At 36.3% G+C, this 18,050-nt stretch overlaps 2 protein-coding genes across 2 annotated transcripts; both read right to left on the bottom strand.

Moving 5' to 3' along the window:
* Positions 1–5: 5 nt before the first annotated feature.
* grwd1 (glutamate-rich WD repeat containing 1) lies at positions 6–11,082 on the bottom strand. The gene is made up of 7 exons (XM_067402975.1): positions 10,849–11,082; positions 9,729–9,846; positions 9,437–9,599; positions 5,392–5,602; positions 3,714–3,856; positions 3,430–3,621; positions 6–570 (listed from the first exon to the last, which is right to left on the bottom strand). The coding sequence occupies exons 1-7, from the start codon at positions 11,060–11,062 to the stop codon at positions 262–264; spliced, it is 1,350 nt and encodes a 449-aa protein (XP_067259076.1). The 5' UTR covers positions 11,063–11,082; the 3' UTR covers positions 6–261.
* A 1,302-nt stretch (positions 11,083–12,384) lies between these two features.
* zgc:174888 (uncharacterized protein LOC558116 homolog) lies at positions 12,385–17,078 on the bottom strand. Its single transcript, XM_067393358.1, has 5 exons — positions 16,439–17,078; positions 16,160–16,272; positions 15,904–15,972; positions 13,644–13,775; positions 12,385–13,469 (listed from the first exon to the last, which is right to left on the bottom strand). The coding sequence occupies exons 1-5, from the start codon at positions 16,449–16,451 to the stop codon at positions 13,113–13,115; spliced, it is 684 nt and encodes a 227-aa protein (XP_067249459.1). The 5' UTR covers positions 16,452–17,078; the 3' UTR covers positions 12,385–13,112.
* Between the last annotated feature and the right edge of the window lie 972 nt (positions 17,079–18,050).

The following is an 18,050-nucleotide window of genomic DNA, read 5'->3' on the forward strand; positions in this document are numbered from 1 at the left end:
TGTGGATGATTCAAAATGGAGTTTTAATGAGCACAAATTAGTAATTCATCATACGCAATTACATCATTTGTCTCAAGAAGTTGAAAAATTGGTTCCACGAGTACAAGGGTGGGAAAATGACAGAAATGCATACGAATCATGCAAACCAAGATGTTCCATTCATCCATCTATGTACATATAAAATTATACACACACAGACACACACACAGACACACACACAGACACACACACAGACACACACACACACAGACACACAGTCAGTTAAACAGAAATAGTTCTGAAGATGTTGAATCCTGACAGCGCTGTGGAAATGAGAACTCCAGGAATCTGTGGATGCCAGTGGATCTCCTTCACTTCTTTCTGGCCCTGGTGAAGGAAAAGTAGTTGTGGTGGTAGCTGTTTTAAGCCCTCTGCCTGTCCTCCCTCCTCACATGATTCCACTGACAGATCCCATTGGCTGACGACATCATCGGCTCCAGCTGCAGCAAACACACTGGAGTCAGCAGGGCTCCACTGGACTGATGTCACAGGTGCACTGTGCTGCTTAAAACTGGCCACTGGACGTCCAGACTGAAAAAATAAACATGTTTTAATGAAGAGATTTATAGAATTTGTACTTTTATATTCAACTAGGAAGAAAATGTATCTTGGAAAGAAATCCTGGAAAAGAGTGCATCATGTTTCCCACTGAAATCTTAAGCCAACACACTGTTTAAATATTAATAATAATATCATTATCTTTAATACCCTAATGCAAAATAAATACTAAGATGTATTTGAAATACATTTATTTTATGATAAGTATACTACAATTGCATTTACATATTTATGTACTTAATATAAATAAACTGCAATTGTACTTTAGTATACTAAATTGGAATAGTCTGCTGTACTTTTTGATTGTGCTAAAGTGGAACTGTTGCAAATATACTTTAGGTACACTTTAAATATCTTGTATTGAAATTATACAGTGATCATGCCATCCTTACTAATAATAATATTAAACACATTATATTAATGGCTTAATATTAAGAAATATGCATTGTGCAATAAAGAAGAACTCCAAATAAAGTTTAAATAGAATATTTATGTCAGTATGTTAGTAAATATATTAATGGGTTTGTAGTTAGTATGAAATAAATGTAGGCCTATTTTAAATTTTAAAAAAAATTCACTAGGGCAGACTCTGGATCCATTGCCTCAACATGTTTTCTCACCGCCATGCACCTCGGAAACTCTTAAGAAAATCTATAGTTACCAAATTCATAATAATAAGTTGTGCTGATGTTCATGTGCATTTTATCTCATAAATACACCCTTTCTGACATGACTGCTGAAGCTAAACCTTGTCCCCCATTGGCCTGCCCCAATGTCCTACCATTGACTGAACCAGATGTTGACATAGACCGCAAACCAAAAAAATGTGAGGTATGAACTGAAACATCTAGTTTGTTTCTGCTAACAGGTGCTGTAAAGGCAGAATTTTCAAACTTTGCCTACAGCTCAAATGTATAGTTCAATGAGCAATTTGCAAATAAAATGATTTAATTTGTTAAATATTTAAGTACTACTTCAGTAATTTATTTTTGTTGAATCCTATGTTGACCGGTTATGATTAAATGCACAATTCAGTGAAATATATTTGAGTTCTACTTGTTGAGTGTAAAAATAGTATTGGCCTAGATAAAAGTTTACAGGAAATGTGTTTTGAGTTGCAAAAAAAATAAATAATAATAAGTTTTATAATTATGACCTTTACCTTTTCAATAATTTGCCCACACTTTTAAAATCAGGTAGGTAGCTCTTTTCACAATTTTCATTGTGGCAAAGCAAATATACATAGATATAGAAAGTAGTTACAAAAGTAAATATTTGAAATTATGACCAAAACAACAACATAGTTCTAATGCATTTTAACGTACCTAAGTGTAATACAATTTATCCATTAAAGCTACTTTAATGGCCCGTTGCACATTGGAATATGGACTGCAGCCCATTGGGGGTATCAAATATAATAAATTATTAAACAAATTAAACTGATGCTGACCAGTCCTCAAATTACACAAAAAGTTAAAAGGTCAAATCAATTCAGAAACATTTACTAAATCATTAAAGTAAATCATTTTAATTTACGCGTCATATTTAAATATGCAGTGTAATGCAAGACCGGCAATTAATTTCATTGCGTTTTAAGTCAGGTGTGGTTGTGGTGCATTGAATCCAGCCTGTTCTGGTTCCTACATTCAATATACATATATATGTTCCCATTGTCTCACCACAGACGTTCACTGATAAGCTATTGGTTGGTGTACTGAGGTGTCTGTAAAAGACATATTGTAAAGCTGTAACTTTATTTATAAAGATTACTTTATAGTGTGCTTCAAATAGGCTACAATAATGATGCCATTAGCACACTACAAGTTAACTTTGAATGACATTGCAATGTGTTTTAAAATCACTAAAAGTTTGTTATCAGTATAATATTAATGTATGTTCAACACTCTTACAATGTAACTGAATTGCAATTGTAACATCACCAAAATACATTTGAAGTTTATGCTGAGTGAATTCTGCATTTCAAAACTTAAATAAAAGTATATTTAAAGTGTACTAAAGTATACTTGGAATAGTTCCATTTTAGCACAAACAAGTATATTTAATACAACTTTAGTTGAACTTCAGCACTGCTTTTGGACAACTAAAATGCATTTAGTACAAAATTAGTTGTTCCAATTTAGCAGACTTTAAGTATACCAATTTATATCGTGCCACAAATACATTTAGTTATACTAAAGTACATAGGAATGAATTGTGCTTAAGTATACTATTTTTCACTAGGGTAGTAAGAAATGTTTCTTGTGCACCAAATCAGCATATTAGAATGATTTCTGAAGGATCACGCGACACTGAAGACAAGTAATGATGCTAAAATTTCAGCTTTAAACATCACAATAATTACATTTTACAATATATAAAAATATAAAATCTATTTTTAATTATAATATTTTACAATATTAGTTTTTACTGTATTTTTGATCAAATATATATATATATATATATATATATATATATATATATATATATATATATATATATATATATATATATATATATATATATATATATATACACACACAAATATACATGTATATATTTAAGAAATATATGCATGTGTAAAAAAAACTATATATATATATATATATATATATATATATATATATATATATATATATATATATATATATATATATATATATATATATATATATATATATATAAAATTATTAAAATATTAATATTTTATATATAAATATGACATTTTTCTTAAATATATACATGTATGTGTGTGTATTTATATAAACAGCCCTACTTTGTACCTTTAGTTAGAAAATAAAACCTTAATATTTGTTTCATCTTGCTCATGCTCACCTGGAACTGTCTTAAATCCCAGACTTTCAGGAGGCCATCATCTCCTCCAGACAAAATAAATGGTTCAGTCCGGTTCCAGCTGATAACATTGATATCTGAAGAATGAGCCTCATTGGCTGAAAGCATAGAATTAGGTGGTGCCCTTATGTCCCAAATACGAATGGACTGATCCACTGAGCAGGATGCAAAAACCTGGGGGTGAAAGTGAAACACTAATTTAGACATTACATCCACTTGTTGAAGAAAAGTATTTTAATATCATCTTTCTCTGTTGACTGACATACTGTGGCTTCAGTAGGTGACCACTGTAGGTCCTCAACAGACTTGCTATGTGAGCTGAAAGGCCGTTGGTCAATCTTCCAAGTCCCACCCTCCTGTGGCTCCCAGACATGAATGTTCTTCTTGCAGTCGCCGCTTACCAGGCGTCCTAAGGTAGGTAAACATGAAAAGATTCGAGTCTTAGTCAGTAGTTCCTTTAGTCTAGACATCTGTTTATATAAAGGATAAGACCCTGTTCTGTCAAATTATTATGCAAGTGACATATCAGTAGGATTTCAGTACAATAAACATTCAGATTTTAGTTTTTCAAAGAAAGTGTTTATTCTATTTCTCATATCTTTTTTAGATAACTGGTATCAGACAGGTTTGTTAAATAGTTTTCCAGGTCTTCTTAGGTAAATGGAAAACCTACTTGTAGAGGTTGTTCCACATTATTAAGCAAGTCACAGTTCTCTTGCAATATGGGGAGGAAGAAAGATCTTTCTGAAGATGAAAAGCATGAAATGGAGCAATGTCTAGCAAAAGGCATGAAAACTAATAATTTGTGAAAACTGAATGGAGATTACCAAACTAACATAAGATTGGTGAGTGATTTAGAGCACAGGAGAATAGATAAAGGCTTCTTAAAGGGTTAGTTCACCCAAAAATGAAAATTCTGTAATTTATCAGTGGTTAGGAGCTCATAACAAACTGCCAAAGTCACGTGATTTCAGTAAACAAGGCTTCGTTACATCATAAGTGTTTCAAAATTTCAATGGTTCACCACTGGGGGCGTGACTTTGGCAGTTTGATACGTGCTCTGAACCACTGATTCAAAACAAAAGATTCGTAAAGCTTCATGAAGCGGTGTTTAGATATTGCCCATCACTAGGTATTTTTGAATAAAGTCATTATTTAGTTTTTTTGGTGCACGAAAGGTATTCTCGTCGCTTCATAACATCATGGTTGAACGACTGTAGTCACATGAACTGTTTTAAATATAACTTTAATACCTTTCTGGGCATTTGAAAGTAAATTAACTTTCAATGCAGGTCTCACTGAGCCATCGGATTTTATCCAAAATATCTTAATTTGTGTTCCGAAGATGAACGAAGCTCTTACGGATGTAGAACGACATGAGGGTGAGTGATTATTGACAAATTTCATTTTTGGGTGAACTAACCCTTTAAGGAAAGTTTCTGTCAAACAAATTAATTGTATTAAAAGGGCAGCTTTAAAAAAAGCCAGTGTTGAGCAGCAAACAGGCATTTGAAGCTGCTTTTATCAATTAAGTCTCAAGAACCTCTCTGTGCAGGCTGGCAGTTATGGATGAAGTTGCATTTTAGCCACCTCTAACCATGAGAGCTGTGACTTGCTAAATAATGTGGAACAACCTCTTTAAGTAGGGTTTCCATTTACCCAAGTAGACCTGGCAAACTATTTAACAATCCTGTCTGAGATTGATACCAGTTATCTAAAAAGATTTGGAGAAATAAAACAAACACTTTCTTTGAAAAACTAAAATCTGAATGTTTATTGTACTGAAATCCTACTGATATGTCACACACTGTGTATGACATCAAAGTATGGCGAGAGCAATTCAAAAGCATCCGGAGCTCTCTAATCACTCGTGGTGCTTTGATGTCATACGCCGATCAGTCTGCGCAGCACCGCTTCAGGTCGAACACTCCTCATATTACCTACCTGGTACCTTTGGTGACCAATCAATTGCAAATCCTTCTGACATGTGACCAGCAAAACTGAAGAGGGGTGTGGCTTCCTTCTGTTGCTTGATGAAGGCTGACATCACTGATGAACTATGCACTGCCTCAAGTTGAGGCCGGAGGTCAAAAATCTCCACCTGACCTTTCTCTGACCAGACAGCAGCCAATGCCTGTTCCCCTCGCTGGGTGACCTAATCAAGTATAAAGATAATACCTTTAGATGATAGTGAGAAAATTAAACAAATTTCTTATTGCGTGTAAATATTTGTATGAACATAAAAAAGACTGAATAACAGATATGAACTGAACAAATCTCACTGACATTGGACAAACAGAAATTAAATGTAGGCCTGGTTTCACAGGCAGCGCTTAGCTTAAAGGGATAGTTCACCCAAAAATGAAAATTTGATGTTTATCTGCTTACCCCAAGCGCATCCAAGATGTAGGTGACTTTGTTTCTTCAGTAGAACACAAATGATGATTTTTAACTCCAACCGTTGCCGTCTGTCAGTCAAATAACGGGAGCGGATGGGAACTTCTACTATAAGAGTAAATAAAACTTGCATAGACAAGTCTAAATTAAACCCTGCGGCTCATGACGACACTCTAAAACACCACTATGTCCAACTGCGTTCAGCACTCGGTTAGTAAGGTCTGATCGCGCTCTGACAGCGGCAGTGATGTCTTGCGCATATACTTCAGTGAGTGCAAGGCATCACTGCTGCTGTCAGAGCGCGATCAGACCTTACTAAGGAGTGCTGAACGCAGTTGGACATGGTGTTTTAGAGGTAAAAAAATGATATAAATACTTTTCGGTTTATCACACAAACCGATCGTTTCGTGTCTTAGGACATCAATGTGTCATCACGAGCCGCAGGGTTTAATTTGGACTTGTCTATGCAAGTTTTATTTACTCTTATAGTAGAAGTTCCCATCCACTCACATTATTTGACTGATAGACGGCAATGGTTGGAGTTAAAAATCATCATTTGTGTTCTACTGAAGAAACAAAGCCACCTACATCTTGGATGCGCTGGGGGTAAACAGATAAACATCACATTTTCATTTTTGGGTGAACTATCCCTTTAAGCCAGGAGTAGGCCTCTGGTAAATTAGGACATTTAAGTAGCTTTTATAAATGTGCCTCAGAAAAAACATTACTGATGCACAGGGCCTGACATTAACTTAATTCCAAAGAACTAGCCACTCAGCATTTTCACTCGCCACAATTTTGCTGTTGGGAAATTACATTTAATTGATTAAAGTTGACTTTGGTATGCTAAAATTACTTGATTTTGAGTAATTTTACTTGATTAGTCAGATTTAAAACCATTTCAAACTTTCAAATGTAGATTGACCACCTAAACCAAGACTAGGCCTACATGGTATATCAGCTGGTATGTACGGGTGGGCAAGGGGTAGGTAATATGACCATAATATGATACATTTAGTTATTTAATTAAGTTATTTTTATTAAGCAAATTACTATTATACATATTCCTATTTGTACTATTGTACTAATTACAAATACAATAGTAAATTAAATAGCCTCTTTTTTTCAGATACAGTAGGTTTATTTAACATTTATTTTACATCTTTTGTTGTTTGATTACATTAATGACAGACAAGTATTTAATTGGGTTGCTGAATGCATGGATGTAATATACTGACACATATCCAGTTTTTACCCACCTGTTTACATCCACTTAAGCCGTAACCGACTGTATTCACGCGATATACTCCACACAATGGACATTTTAATATCTGTGTGCTTGTGTATTTGACTATTCAGGCGCAAGGAGAACTGATCGCGCACGACAGACAGAGAGTGCTTCTGTTGTGCGTCTTTCAGCACGATTCCACCTATCCTGCCTTCACTAACTGCAAGTTAATCGATAACGAATTGTGATCAGATTGTAATTTTGTGCTACAACGAGCTTGGCTACCTTTGATTAGGCTGTAGGCTGAAATTATATTGAGCCCACCAAAGTGGCTAGTGGGAGTGGTTGTCTTACCCGCCACAGCTGAAATCTACCCGCATTTGGCAGGTGTTAATGTCAAGCCCTGCTGGTGCAAATGTTGAGACAAAACAATGGCAATGACATATTATAAGATATGTCAGTGCAAGTTGCTTTCAGTTAAGACAGCTCAAATGTGCATTTTAGTCTGGGACTAGGCTTAAGCCTTATCTGTGATTCTGGGCAAAAGAAACCTTGAACAAAGGGGGTCAATATCAAAAGTATGAGTCATTATATGGTGTGGCCAACAGCTGCTTTAAGTTCTACAGTGAATCTCATCCTCATGGACTGGAGCAGATTTGTCTGTTCTTGCTGTGAGATGTTATTCCACTCTTAGGACGATAAGATGTCCTTCCTGTCCCTCCCTTTTTGCTCTGGCCACATCTGCAGTCCTCATACCTCCTGCAGCAGGACTATGGCATGTTCACACAGGTGATCAGGGACCCTGGTCATCTTTCTTCTTTAGTCACAGCCTAAAGCCGTGGACACACTTAATGACTATCTGAAACATTTGAAGACTGAACTGAATACACTTACAGTTCTTTCAGCTGGAGCAGATTTTAAATTTTGGCAGTCAGAGAAGAGCACAAATGTTTACCACAGAGTCAGACCACTAAACAACACACTGAACGATTGGTGAGTCATGACGGCATTTATTGCGATACCGCAACTGTGCACAAGATCTTGTACCAAGACAAACATGGATGTAAACAAACAGCTGGTGCCAGTTATATATATAAAAAAAACAAACAGGAAAAACATGCAGGATATGGGTGAGGTCCTGGTTGGAGAGGTAACGTGGACTTTGTACTCTATGTGCTCACAGAGAATTGGAGGCAAGTCAACTTTGTTAAATTAATCTATTTTTATGATCACCAGTGGCGTTAGTCACAAATATCAAATGTGTGTAGAAAAATCTTTGTGAGGAGGACTGGCAATGACTTTTCTTAAAGTCTTAGACTAAAATCTTTAGAGACAGCATACTGCATGATTTGAAACACTGACTAAATGCAACTGGCTCTGACTCGGCGCATTTGGGCACGAACGGTCGCAAATATCAATTTACATTCATAATCATTAAGTGTGTCACTGGATTAATGGTTAGAGCAGGGGTGTCCAAACTCAGTCCTGGAAGGCCACCGTCCTGCAGAGTTTAGCTCCATTTTGCCTCAACACACCTGCCTGAAAGTTTCTAGTATGCCTAATTAGACCTTGATTAGCTGGTTCAGGTGTGTTTAATTAGGGTTGGGAGCTAAACTCTGCAGAACAGTGGCCCTCCAGGACCGAGTTTGGACACCCCTGGGTTAGAGAGTCAAGACTGGTAACCCGAAGGTTGTGGGTTTGATTCTCAATACCGGCGGGAAATGACTGAGGTGCCCTTGAGCAAGGCACTTAACCCCTTAGCCGCTCCCCGGGCGCCACAGCCACAATGTGTGTGTCCACATTTTGCAGTGTGTGTGTGTTCATTACTCACACTTCCTAATGTGTGTGCACTAACTTCAATCAAAGTCCCTTTAAGACAAGTCATTTCACTCGGCGGCCATCTTTGAAACGCCTCTCGGGCATTCAAGTGCAGCTCCTATCTCTTTGAATGAGGAAATATCAAATGATCCAAAGCTGTTAGCCAAGCTTTCAATTAAATTTAATATTTGAAATCACCAATGAAATCTGACAACAACTGTCTCATAAATTTCAGAGTATGGGTTACCATACTTGTCCTTCACATATCACTTTCCTATGGGTTTTTTTTCCTCTGAGTCAGTAGAAAGGTCTCTTTAATGTCCTAAGTGTAAATGTGACTTTAATTGTCTACAGCCTATAAACTGTTAGTGTCTTAAGGACTGTTCCACAGGTGCTTGTGCAATAACTGTTTATGGTTCATTGAACAAGAATGAGAAATTGTTTAAACCCTTTCCAATAAAGACCTATAAAAGTTATTTCGATTTTACATAATTATCTTTAAAATACAATATCCCAAAAAAGGGAGTTTAGCAACTAGCAACTTACTCTGACTCTGTTGATCCCACCATAATGTGGCATCATGGCCAGCTCCAACTGTGGTTTATTATCCTCGTCTTCCTCATCTTCATCACTTTCTTCATCACTGCTTTCATTTTCATCTTTTTCTTTATCAGTTCCATGAAGATTGTGCATGCGCATGACAATAAGCCTGGATTAGAGATTGAGAAAATGTAATTATCTCTAGGTCTTTGTTAGAAGCCAAACATAATAAACGTATTAAATGTTTGTTAAAGAAAATTAAAAGTAGCAAGCTCTGATCGTATTGTTGTCAGTTTACCTGTTGCTTAACGCAGTGTCCGCCTGTGTACCCGCACAAAGCACCAAAGAGAGAGGAAACTGCTCCCTCCCCTCTCCTTCACCATCACGCACCACATCAAAACTCAGACATGGAGCACCTGAAGGGAAAAGAGAAATTCACCTATATGAATTTAAGAGGAGAGCAGGTATGGTTTTGGAACAGAAACATCTGGTTATGATTGTAAATATAATTAATGTAAATTAGGCTTCAATACATTCTCACAAAACCGGTCAAGAAAGTATCCAGGCCATATTTCACTTATTTTAGGAGGAAAAAAAAAAAAAAAAAAAAAAAAAAAAAAATCAAAGGAATTAAATAAAATAATTTGATGAAGAATTTGAGAATAATGGATTTGATGAAGAACATCTTAATTAACATCTTAACTGGATTGTCACTTTTTTTTTTTTTTTTTTTTTTACATTTTATTTATAAACTTTCCGAAGCATTAACAGAAAGCTTCACACAATTTAAGTTATAACTTTTTTCCCATAATAACCCCTTCCACCAAAATAATACATAAAATATTAAGACAACAATGACAATAGTAATAATAATTAATAAATAAAAATATAAAATGGTGAATAAACTTACTTATTTAAACTTACTCATTTACAAATGAACAATATCATTATAGGAAGAAATAAATAAATTGAAATAATGACCATTAAATTATAAAATACAATACAATTCAAGTCTCTGACATGTTTGTGGTCTGTACATATTTATAAAACAAAGCACATTTCCCCAAAATCCCGATCTTACTATCATGATTGTGAATAATGGCACAATTTAAAATATAATAATAATAATAATAATAATAATAATCATCATTATAATTATTATTACACTGAGAAAACGAAGCTTACATTGCCACTAGGATATTGTGACAATATATTCAGGACAATTACACATAATTTACTGACATTTAGATACATATTTCAGCAGTAGGTAAAAATTAAAAGTCCAAAAAAACATGTTATTGCCATGGTAACGTTACTTTTTTTTCTTGGTAGATGTAATATGTTACATACAGCAAACCAATTCATAAATCGACCATGTTTGTCAATGTTTATTGATCGGACATGTTCAACAAACTGACCGGTCTGGCACTCATGATACATGCGGTAAGCGGACCGGTCCATCTCGAGCTCTTCTCCAGGCTGAAGCGCCTGCAGACCGGGGACATAAACTTTTTCCTCTCCGTCCCCAGCCTGTCCATCTCCCTCCATAACATCCTCGTCGCTTCCACTCGACTCCATCTCTTCAAACCCATCATCCTCCTGAGGCAACGTGTCTTCCTCGGCCGCGGACATTTTGAGAGAACAGAGTATTTCCGCTTCACGTCACGTGGTTTAAAGCGCACACTGAGCCCTGTACAGAGTTGGAAAGCACCCAAGTCCCCGGGCTAGCGGGAATTGTTGTCCCGAAGAGAATGTTTTCCAGAAATCCTTCTCAGGATTAGTATACCTCTTACATTTTAGTCATCATGTAAAAATCTGGGCATATATCTAAACCAGCCGCCCTAATCTGTCTAATATGTTCCATTCATTAACAGTAGGCTATATGACATTGGTTAACATAAATTAACAATGGAAAAAATGCTACTAAAGCATTTATTAATATAATTTTCAGCATTTACTAATAAATTATCAAAATCAAAAGTGGTATCTGTTAATATTATTTAGCATTTGTATTTTATTTACTACAAAGATTAATAAATTCTGTAACAAATGTATTGCTACAAGTTAATGTTAGCCACTGTTAATGTTAGCATATTGTAAAATCTAAGGTGGTCTTACATCCTGGCCAAGATTAAAGGGATAGTTCACCCAAAAATGAAAATTCTGTCATCATTTAGGTTACTTACCCTCAAGTTGTTTCAAACCTGTATGAATTTTGTTCCTCTGTTGAACACAAAAGAAAATATTTTGAAGAATATAGGGTAACCAAAGGTTGATGGACTCCATTGACTTCCATAGTAGGCAAAAAATACTACAGAAGTCAATGGGGTCCATCAACTGTTTGGTTAAATACATTCTTCAAAATATCTTCTTTCGTGTGCAACAGAAGAAAGAAATGTGTGCAGGTTATAAAATGAGGGCGTGTAAATGATGACAGAATTTTTGTTTTTGGGTGAAATATCCCTTTAAGACCAACTGAAAACCAAAAATCCATAAAACAAGCCAAAAGACCAGCAAAGCAGTTTAGGCTGTTTCCCTTCAGATGGGTTGGTGCTAGTTTTCATGTGATTTTGCTCAATAATGTGCTAATCTAAACAAACCCATTGCTGAAATGTAACGGCAAAATTCTGCAACATTATGAACAACCTTGTTTAATTTCAACAACAAGCAACTAAAGTGCAATTTATTGGGTGCTGAATGGCAAATTGTGCGTTTTATGTGTTTTCGAGATGTGCCGCCCTATTGTGGTAGGACAGCAAAATTGTGTGAACAAAAGGTCTCTGTGGTTTCTTGTTGTTTGTGCCATCAACTGCAAGTCCCTCCATCCAGCTGATACTAGAGAGAGCCCTCATACAAACACTCTGACAAACAAAAGAGTATAGTCTCTTAAAGATCAACAGTTCAGGCAAACACAGATAGTAATTTTAAGATTTTATTTATATATAAAAATCTACATGTAAAAACTGACAACACATGTACACCAAAAACAGACAGATTGTTAAATTCATTTGAATAAAACATTGCTTGTAGTAGTAACCTTCTCTAAGACAAAACAACAAAACTTGTAAACATGACTTGTGTAACCTTTTTGCAAATGACTTTTCTTTTTCAGAAAGTAGCAGATGCTGTGGTTCCTATTCTAAAGTTGTGTTTAAAATGGTTTGAATTAACTGTAGTACATGAGTGTTGCTGTTTCCTCTTGAACACTGGGCGATAAGCTGAGACTTTTGGCTTCATGTATTCTTTACTTTTTCACTACATTCAATGTTAAAACATTCAGTCAACAGGTTTTACCTGAATTATCATAGATGACACATAATTCACTGTATAAGATGATAGAAACACTGGATAAGTGATAGAAACAATCAGTGCAAAGACATGGTGCACAAAAAAAACATCATACATAAAAGAGAACATCATATTAGCCATGTGTGTGTTTCCAAAACATCCCTTTTCTCCAACAGAAGCTGATCCATAACTGCATCCAGAAATCATGAGACACTTTATCCAGAGAGCAACTTCTTTGAAACCTCAATCAAATGCCAAACTTTTTTTATCAGTGTAAAACAAAATTAGCATCCAAACTGACTTAAAGTCATGGCAGCACAGTACAGAGGCTCTTCCAAGCGGAGCCTTCTTTTGGCCAAGTTTTGTGGCATATTTAAAACAGATTTCTTGACTTTCACCAGATTAGACTTGATGTTATCCATAGAAAAGATAAGCTCCAGTGAGTGAAACCAGTGCAACATGTCTTAGGATAGCCGTTGGTCGGACCAGGGTCAAGCTGTTTTTCTGTCTTTATCTCTCCTTCTATCACAGGCAGTTGGTCGTTCACCGGTTCACGATTCTCCACATTCTCTTCCTCCTTTGGATTTTCTTGATCCTCTTCATTTGGTGTGGGGAACATGCAGCGATGCTCTCCAAAAGCACAATTCAAATTGAGCCATTGTGTGAAGAAGGATGAAGTGAAGGAGAGAAGTCCTTCAGGCGATGACTGAACAGATGGGAAGTCATAAAGATCTGGCTGTTCAGGGAATTTCTGTTTCCAAAAAGATAAAAAAAAAAACACTGACTTCAAGATGTAATGCAGATCTACAATCTGTCAAGCCTATGACCACGAATGAAAAACTTACTGATGCAACATCTGATAAAACAGTATAGCAGCAAGAAGTATGGTATGATTCAATAAATAATTGTATATGATGATATATACCACTTTTGCTATGTTGTCCAGCTCGTAAATCAGCTCACTGATGAACTTGTATTTGAGGTGAACTCTACTGAGGTGCTGGAGGAGCTGACTCCAAGAATTAGACAGGAACACAGCAGCACTGAACACACAGCACTAAACTCACACACACAAAACAGATGTATTTTTGAGCAAAATTAGGATGGATGAGATGATAAACCAGGAGAAATTCTAGTTTTAAAAACATGTGACGTGTTCTTTTAATGACACAAAATGACTAAAAATGTAATATGGTGTAACCATCAAGCATAGAATACATAAATAGCCTACTTTTCTTTCACCTTAATTTTCAAGAGTCCACACAATTTAATCATTACTGTCAAACAATTTGTCAAACATGTTTCAAAGTACCTTTTTAGTCATGAATATAATGGTGTCTTGTAGGGTTAGTTCAACCAAAATTAAAAATTCTATCATTTATTACTCACCCTCATGTCATTCTACACCCATAAGACCTTTATTAATCTTCAGAACACAAATTACGATATTTTTGATTAAATCAGATGGCTCAGTGAGGCATTGGGCTACTTTTACACTGTTGTCGCAGGTTGTTTTTCATGTCCGCAGGTTGAAGCAAAAATGCAGATTTTACCCCCCGGATAGTGATTTTTACTGTGAGATCCTTGTGAAATGCGATTGGGCTAGTTTTGAGTTGCAATGGGCAGGTTTTGTTGTGAAAACCTGGCCACCCTGCAGTGAGGCCTCCATTGCCTGCAAGTTAATTAACACTTTCGGATGCCCAGAAAGGTTCAACCTTAAAGGGATAGTTCACCTAAAAATGAAAATTTGATGTTTATCTGCTTACCACCAGGGCGTCCAAGATGTAGGTGACTTTGTTTCTTCAGTAGAACACAAATGATGATTTTTAACTCCAACTGTTGCAGTCTGTCAGCCGTATAATGCATGTCAATGGGAACACAATCTATAAGAGTAAAAAAAAACATGCACAGACAAATCCAAATTAAACCTTGCGACTCATGACGACACACTGATGTCCTAAGACACAAAAAGATCGGTTTGTGTGAGAAACTGAACAGTATTTATATAATTTTTTACCTCTAATACACCAATATGTCCAACTTCCCTCTACATCCGGTTAGTGAGGTCTGAACACGCTCTGACGCCGGAAGTGATGCCTCGCACACATTGACACGCGAGAGATCACTTCCAGCATCAGAGCGCATTTTCAGACCTCACACACCGGATGCTCAAGGCAATTGGACTTTGTAGTGTTTTAGAGGTAAAAAATTATATAAATACTGTTCGGTTTCTCGCACAAACCGATCTTTTCGTGTCTTAGGACATCAGTGTATCAACACGAGCCGCAGGGTTTAATTTGGATTTGTCTATGCTTGTTTTTTTGACTCTTATAGATTGTGTTCCCATCGACACGCATTATACGGCTGACAGACGGCAACGGTTGGAGTTAAAAAAACTTTTCAGCAATATAGTAATGGACAATTTTAAAACATAGTGGTTCGGAGCACATATAAAACTGCCAAAGTGACACAAACCATTTTGAAACACGTAACGAAGCCTCATTTACTGAAATCATTTGACTTTGGCGCTCCGAACCACTGATTTGAAACAAAAGATTTGTGAAGCTTCATGAAGCAGTTTTTTGAAAATGCCCATCACTAGATATTGTTGAAAAGTCGTTATTTTGTTTTGTTTTTTTGTCGCGTTATAATATTGAGGTTGAAGCAATGTAGTCACATGAACTGTTTTAAATATGTTTTTAGTACCTTTCTTGGCATCTGAAAGCGTTAATTATCTTGCTGGCAATGGAGGCCTCACTGAGCCATCGGATTTCATCAAAAATATCTTAACTTTTGTCCCGAGGATGAGCGAAGTTCTTATGGGTGTGGAACGACATGAGGGTGAGTAAATAATGAACTAACCCTTTATGGTTACTCAATCTGTCCTAAACAAGAAGTGTTTTTATAAAAACAAAATTTCAGTACTAAAATATTTTAAACAATATTACTTCACTGCTTTTTAAAAAGAAATTATAATAAAAGATGATGCCATACTACTTATGTCAACATTTTTTTTTTTTTATTTTTTTTTTGATTTATTTATTTATTTGCAATCTCCCACAATTACAATATCTGTATATTTTTAATAGTAGGCCCCATTAAAATACAAAAAACTAATCAATTTAAATTAGATCACACAGAAAAGAGCGTCGCTTCACTGACCCGTATTGAACTGTCATTCTTACCGGCTCATTGCACAGCGCGCTGTCGTTGAAATAGTGTGACACGACGTAGTTCTTCGGAAACACTTGTGGCTGCAACAGATAAAATGTCAAATTGTGCATCCTTTGATCTCTACTTTAAGTTGCACAGGCTTCTCACACGTTACCAAAACCGCAGAACAACAATGAGGTTAGTAGCCTACAAAATGACACGGGACAGATAAATGAGATTGCGAACTTTCTAATAAAAAACGAGCAGATTTTTAAAGGCAAAACTCACGAATCCGTTCGTTCTTTCAGTGTTTATAGTGTCCTGCAGATTTCTGATCGTCGTCTTCATAAAATCATCACACCCACTTCCTTGAACAGTCAATATTGATAGAAGTAACAGCACTGTAAGGCAAAGGTAAATAATATGGGTTCAGAGTATTAAAATCCGTAAGATATTTAAAACTACGCATTATGTACTCTTGTAAACAGCATACACACTGTCTGTCTGAAAATATTTACGCGCATCAATTGATGGACCTTCGTCGGTGCTGCACGCGAATCACGTTACCTGTTGGTGACATGCTTCTACCGGCCAATGTGGCCCATATTCCCCATGTTCTTCTTAACCAAGTCCTTGTGCACGACAGATTGTTGCAGAAAAGTTGTGTAGGAATCTCAGTCTCAGTGGGTTCCCCGGCTGCCTCTTTTCGTGACTACTAACCAACGTCTCCTCTTCCTCTTACTGCTGCACTTTCTCCTCGATCCCTCATTGACAGCTGCTCTCAGTTCTGTCCCTCTCTGGCTCAATCCCACTTGGAAATTCCCAATTCCCCTCTTTGGGAGCAAAGATTCTGATGGATAGCAAAAATATTCCTCTATTTCCTGTAATATAATAGTTTCCTGTTTCTTTTCCTCTGTTTACTTTCCTTCTTCCTTTATAAATCCCTTTGTTTTGAGGCTTTTATTTCCAATTGGCAAGCAGCGCGTTTGATCTGTTAGGCTGCAGGAGCAAACCGTGTGGAGGCTGTTTGCTCACTGAAAGTGAAAGTCCTGGTGGTTCAATCTCTTTGCCCGCTCCCCACCCCTTTACCTCATTAAACGGCATGCACTCCCCCTCTTCTCCTCTCTTTATCAGTACTCAATGCACGGCCTTTCCAGGGCTTAGTCATGCACTCTGGAAGTCTGTTTTTAATTTCCTTCCTCCCCACTCAAACATCCATGTCTGTTGCCCCCTCAATCCCACAACTCATCAGGTGAAATGATGACTAAGCACACAAGCTTCTTTGTCTCCAATAAAAGGATGTTATATTTCATCATGTTTATGCGATTCATACTATTCCAGATTAGTCACTGTCACACAAGCATGTGATGCCTATAAAGCGAGAAGATTCAACTATGCTGTCATTTATGTAAACAAAGCAGTCTGTTTGTGGTGCATTTGGTTCAGATACAGTTGCATGAAAGATTGCATCAAAGAAAAAATGTTCTTAGTGCATAATGAGTGCGGTTTGTAATGAGTGAACTAAATAAAAATGAGATGCGACATAAAGCTTATACAATCTGAAATAAATAAATTCATGATTATCTATGTGAGTAATCTCGTGGCAATGATCCAGCAATTCCTACTTGGCCGTCAATCAACCAGTGCAGACAGGAAAGAGTATCTTGCAATCCTCCTCAGGGCGACTTTTACACCTATACACCACATTTGACTAAATACATATTTTATTTAACCTGCATTGATGGCTTGTTACAAATTTTTAAATCTAAAATGATTTTGTACATCCAAGATACCTACATATTTATATATACTGTGTGTGTTCATGTGTATAGTGATGTATCACTTCTGCTCTGCACTGTGTACATTAATATAGAGGGAAACAACCTGATCCTTTCAGTTACGCTCTTACAACTGTGAAACACTAGAGTGTCCTTATGTAAGAGGCTCTTATGCTGAGGGTAAATGTTAGAAGAGTTTATCACATGACTTGAGGTCTTGAAGCACTTTAAAACAAGTTGTAAAAACTGTAATGGGTTTAGGGTGATTGCTAAATATTTCAGAAACTCAGCAATTAAAGGGCCAGTTCACCTAAATGATTTACTTAAGTTATGATTTACTTAGCCTCATGTTGTTCCAAACCTGTATGACTCTCTTTAAAGATATTTTGAATAATGTTACT

The sequence above is a fragment of the Chanodichthys erythropterus genome, chromosome 2 (assembly GCF_024489055.1).
Source record: "Chanodichthys erythropterus isolate Z2021 chromosome 2, ASM2448905v1, whole genome shotgun sequence".
In the NCBI taxonomy this organism is placed as follows: Eukaryota; Metazoa; Chordata; class Actinopteri; order Cypriniformes; family Xenocyprididae; genus Chanodichthys; species Chanodichthys erythropterus.